Genomic DNA, 4,774 nt, shown 5'->3' on the forward strand with positions numbered 1-4,774 from the left:
GCCCATGTGGGGGAGCCCTGAGCAAGTCCTGTACCCAAGGCGAGCCAGGCCTGTTCTCCCCCTTCAGGGGGAGCCCACCTGCGCTCACGACCTAACATGGAGAGCACAGATAGTCCTCCAGGTCTCAGAAGTAACTGGAAGCTTCTGGAACCACTTCCTGGCAAGCCTGCATGGACACCTGGAGACAAGGCCAGAGTTGCTCTGAGGTTACACTCTTGGACCTGGGCCCAGCACAATGGGGCGGCTGAGAATCCACATGGAGAGATTCGCCCCACTGGGAGGGGAAAGGCTGGCTGCCAGGCCTTGTGACCTGGCACAGGCCTGTGTGGGCAGAGCCAGTTACCATGACTGGGTACTTAGAGCCCAGCTCTCCATCACCTGCCCAAGCTAGGGAGCTCTCCTCCAAACCGCTCTCTGAGTGCCGACCGTGGACACGCCACGCAAATCATGAAAGGGCTCCTGCCACTCCTGCTCATCCTGCTGGGCCTCTGCTTCCACGAAGGTCAGTATTATTTGTGGTGCTCTAGCCAAACAGTCATTAAGCTCTCTTGTCTGAACACCAATGAATTTTGTTTCTGTGCGGTCGGAGTAGGCCACACACCAGTATTGGAAACAAATCACTAAAAGACTGCAGCTGGGGCTGGGGATATGGCCTAGTGGCAAGAGTGCTTGCCTCGTATACATGAGGCCCTGGGTTCGAGTCCCCAGCACCACATATACAGAAAATGGCCAGAAGTGGCGCTGTGGCTCAAGTGGCAGAGTGCTACCCTTGAGCAAGAAGAAGCCAGGGACAGTGCTCAGGCCCTGAGTCCAAGCCCCAGGACTGGCAAAAAAAAAAAAAAAAAAAAAAAAAGACTGCAGCTCACTCCCTTAAAACCCTTCTAGGTAGGATTTTGAGGGGTCTGTCACATCAGGCAGCTTGTGGAAATCCTTTACCTTGCAGCCTCTCCTCTGCTTATGAGTGGAGAACCTGGACCATGACACCTCCTGTCACTTAACTCTGCAGGCCAATGTGCAGATGCTCTGCGACTTTATTCATGTACTTGCTTACTTATTTATTTAGGAAGTAGCACTGACACTTGTAGCTTCCACCAGGTGTGAATAGAAGGATGTTGTTAAGGGTCTCCCAAACCTCACTGGGGCCACATGGCTGCGGAGGGGACAAAATTCAGGCCCACAAAGCCAAGTTTCAGAAGGAGAAATCTAAGTCCAAACTTGAAACAGGCTCCAGCGTGAGCCCAGCCCTGGCTTTCTGTCAATCAGCATCCTGCCAGTCCTGCTGGTAGAACAAATGGAATCATCCACATGGTGATTTCCACTTTTCCAGAATTCACTCCAGCTCTCATTCTAACCATGCATTGTGGGTATTCCATTCCCTGCCAATGAACTTGTGGCATTGGCTTTTTTTTTTTTTTTTAGTGGTTGTGTCAGAACTGGGGCTTAATTTGGGGATTCCATTCTTGCTTAGTTTTTTTTCTGCTCAAGGCTGGCACTCTGCCACTTGAGCCACACCTCCAGGCCTAGCTTTCTGGTGGTTACTTGAACATAAGAATTTCACAGAGTTTTGCCTCAGTTGGCTTTGAGCCACGGTCCTCAAGTCTGAGTCTGGAATTACAGTCTTGATATACCAACACCAGTGTCTTGGACGATTGTTCTTAATTTGCTTTCTGAATCTTATATTATTTCACTGCATTGTCCCTTTATAACCTCTCAACAAATTTCTGTATAAACTATAGAAGAAGTAAGAAATCAGCCAGATGCTGGTAACCCACACCAGTAATTCTAACTACTCAGGAGGCTGAGATGTGAGATCACAGTTCAAATCCAGCCTAGGCAGGAAAGTCTGTGCCACTCTTGTCTCCAACTAACTAGCAAAAAAACCTTAAGTGGGGGCTGGGAATATGGCCTAGTGGCAAGAGTGCTTGCCTCATACACATGAAGGCCAGGGTTCGATTCCCTACCACCACATATATCGAAAATGGCCAGAAGTAGTGCTGTGGCTCAAGTGGTAAAGTACTAACCTTGAGCAAAAAGAAGCCAGGGACAGTACTCAGGCCCTGAGTCCAAGACCCAGGACTGGCAAAAAAAAAAAAGTCAGAAGTGGAGCTGTGGCTCAAGAGGTAGAGCACTAAAGTGGCAGATCCTTGAGAAAATTAAGAAAAAAATCATGTCAGGCATAGCACCCAGGTCCTGTGTTCGAGCAACAAGACCAGAAAAAAAAAAGAAGAGCTCTTAGCTCTACCTCCTGACTGTTTAAGTTTCATGAAGCCACCATACTCTTACAATATCTGGAGAAGAAAACATAAGGCCTCAGGGAACCCATCTATTCAGTAGTCTCAAGGCTTGGTAAAAGGAGAAAATGATAGATTGTAAAAAAAAACTGAATTTCTTTTTACTGTCATTCCACAGCAAATTCCAAGCCCTGCCCGAGTCTTGTTGTGGAAAATGACCTCTTTATAGCAGGGCCCAGTTGGGCCCTTAAGAAACACCTTGAGAAATACGGTGCACCCCAAGAAGCCGTGGCAGCAAAAATGGAAGTGAAGCAATGTATAGATGGCTTGGACTTGAAGAAGAGAGCCTTACTTAAAGGAGTATTGGTAATTTGTTTTTAATTGTTATTTATTATTATCATCATCATCATTATCATTATTATTGTTATTATGATTTGCCAGTCCTTGGGCTTGAACTCATGGCCTGAGCACTGTCCCTGTCTTCGTTTTGCTCAAGGCTAGCACTCTGCCACTTGAGCCACAGTGCCACTTCTGACTTTTTCTACACTCTTGGTGCTGAGGAATTGAACCCAGGGCTTCATGTATGCTAGGGAAGCACTCAACCCCACGCCACATTCCCAGCCCTTTATTGCTATTATTAAGGAGTTTGTACAAAGGGGTTACAATTCCATTCGTCAAATGATGAGTGCGGTGCTTCTTGGATGTTGTCACCCCTTCCGTATTGCTCCTCTCCCCATTTTCTCCCTCCTGTCACTACCAACAAGTTAAATAGTCCATTTTTTTACATAATGTATATTGAACACAATGGCGACATTATCTCCCCCTTCCTCCCTCCATTCCTGCACCCCAATACTGGTCGTTTCTTTCTTCTTTATGCATAGAGGTTTTCTCAGTCAGATCGTCAACAATGAGGTTGGCCTGCCAATCACAGAACACATAGATAGGATGCTTTCCAAATTCCTGGCCTTCTCATGGAAAGTTCACCCACAGCTGCAAGGAGGCAGCTACTGATGTCAACACTGAGCTCACCTCACGCAGCCATCACCTCTTGCCTAGCCCCTCCCCTCAGATGCTGCCCTGGATCTCACATTTCACATGGTGCCGCATTCCCAGCCTGGTCCTGCGGCTTTGAACTTGGAGTGTGTGCAATTGAGTTCTGCAGGATGAGGGAGTCACAGCCTAGTGGTGTTTCCCAGAGCTGAGAGGATGAGAATGGGCCGGGACAGGTGGGGAAGAAAGAGCTAGACGAGCCCCAGTCGTGCTGGGCTCTGGTATTCTGCCCACCACACCTGCTGAGAAAAGCTCCTCCGAGCGGGGCTTTTCAAAACTCCTTCACATCCCTGTCCAAGTCTCTGACCATGGTCCCTCCTTGGAAAGAAGGGAGAGCCTGCTTTATGACTTAGCAAAGAAAGTAGCCACTGCACTGCTATATCCTCCTGGGGCCTCTCATGGTCCCACAAAGCTGAGTCCCCTCAGAGTGCATTCACCCAGTGATAAAGAGGGTATTGACTTATGTACACCAATTGCTGTAACTGCATCAGATCCTTCACTGGTGTGTGTGTGTGTGTGTGTGTGTGTGCGTGTGTGCGTGTGTGCGTGCGTGCGTGCACGTGCGCGCACGCGTTCTACAGATAGTATGGCTGGTTTTAACTTTCCTCTCTTTGTTCAATCTCAGGTTAAAGTTTTGGCCGAGTGTCTATTTCACTGGCAGAAGCATTGATTCCTGGTTTCTTTTGTCTTTCATGGATCCTCCAATCATCACCATAAAATGTAGAGGTTTCAAAGTCTTGCTCCATTAAATTTCTTGCATCGCACATTCGTGTCAGTTTATTATTATTCCACCGTATTGGTTCTTGGGTAGCAGAGATTTTGATCAGGAAACATCCCATTGTATTGGTAAGAATTACCAATGCAGACAATTCCTGTAGCCAATGGCAAGCCTGGGAGTTGGGAACCACCAGGCAGGGTACTGACCCAAAATCATGTCTGTATCCTTTTTTCTTTGTAATTAATGTTTTGACTGGGGAAATCTATTCTGTCTGAACCTTCTGAGTAGCAAGGATTACACCAGGAACCACTGATACAATGGGGAAATGGGCTCCCCACTTACCGTTCCTTAATGTTGAGTGACAAGTGTAAATGCTCTGAGCTTCTTTGTAACACTGGTTGCTGGTAGCTTTTAACAAGAGGAAGTAGAAGAGAGGAGCCAGGTGAAGAGCATCAACAGCCTCGCTGTATCTATGACTGCATGTGAGGGCTCATGAGCTTTTTGGTGGTTAATTGGAGATAAGAATGTCAGGGACACCAGTCACTGGTGGCTCATGCCTATCATCCTAACTACTGAGGAGACAGAGATCTATGGATCTCAGTTAAAAGCCAGGCAAGGCAGGAAAGTCTGAGACTGTGGTGTAACCCTAACCTTGAGCAAAAAATCTCAGGGACAGCACCCAGGCCCTCCCCCCTAAAAAAAAACCAGAGTATCATTGACATTTTTGTCAGTGGTGTGCAGAGGGGTTACAGTCACGTAAGTCAGGTAGAGTACA

General features: G+C 47.5%; 1 protein-coding gene across 1 annotated transcript; it reads left to right on the forward strand.

The window, feature by feature from the left end:
* Window positions 1-354: 354 nt before the first annotated feature.
* Window positions 355-4,045, forward strand: LOC125362326 (secretoglobin family 1D member 2-like). The gene is made up of 3 exons (XM_048361114.1): window positions 355-502; window positions 2,410-2,597; window positions 3,907-4,045. Exons 1-3 carry the CDS (start codon window positions 448-450, stop codon window positions 3,949-3,951), a joined length of 288 nt encoding a protein of 95 aa, XP_048217071.1. The 5' UTR covers window positions 355-447; the 3' UTR covers window positions 3,952-4,045.
* The last annotated feature ends 729 nt before the right edge of the window (window positions 4,046-4,774 follow it).

This window comes from Perognathus longimembris, chromosome 13 (genome assembly GCF_023159225.1).
Source record: "Perognathus longimembris pacificus isolate PPM17 chromosome 13, ASM2315922v1, whole genome shotgun sequence".
Taxonomy (NCBI): domain Eukaryota; kingdom Metazoa; phylum Chordata; class Mammalia; order Rodentia; family Heteromyidae; genus Perognathus; species Perognathus longimembris.

Bases quoted from the DNA above. Each gene is read 5' to 3' on its own strand.
- LOC125362326 (XM_048361114.1), top strand. From the start codon at position 448: ATGAAAGGGCTCCTGCCACTCCTGCTCATCCTGCTGGGCCTCTGCTTC. The intron at 503-2,409 runs GTCAGTATTATT...GTCATTCCACAG, and splicing joins GGGCCTCTGCTTCCACGAAG to CAAATTCCAAGCCCTGCCCG. The intron at 2,598-3,906 runs GTAATTTGTTTT...GTTCAATCTCAG, and splicing joins CCTTACTTAAAGGAGTATTG to GTTAAAGTTTTGGCCGAGTG.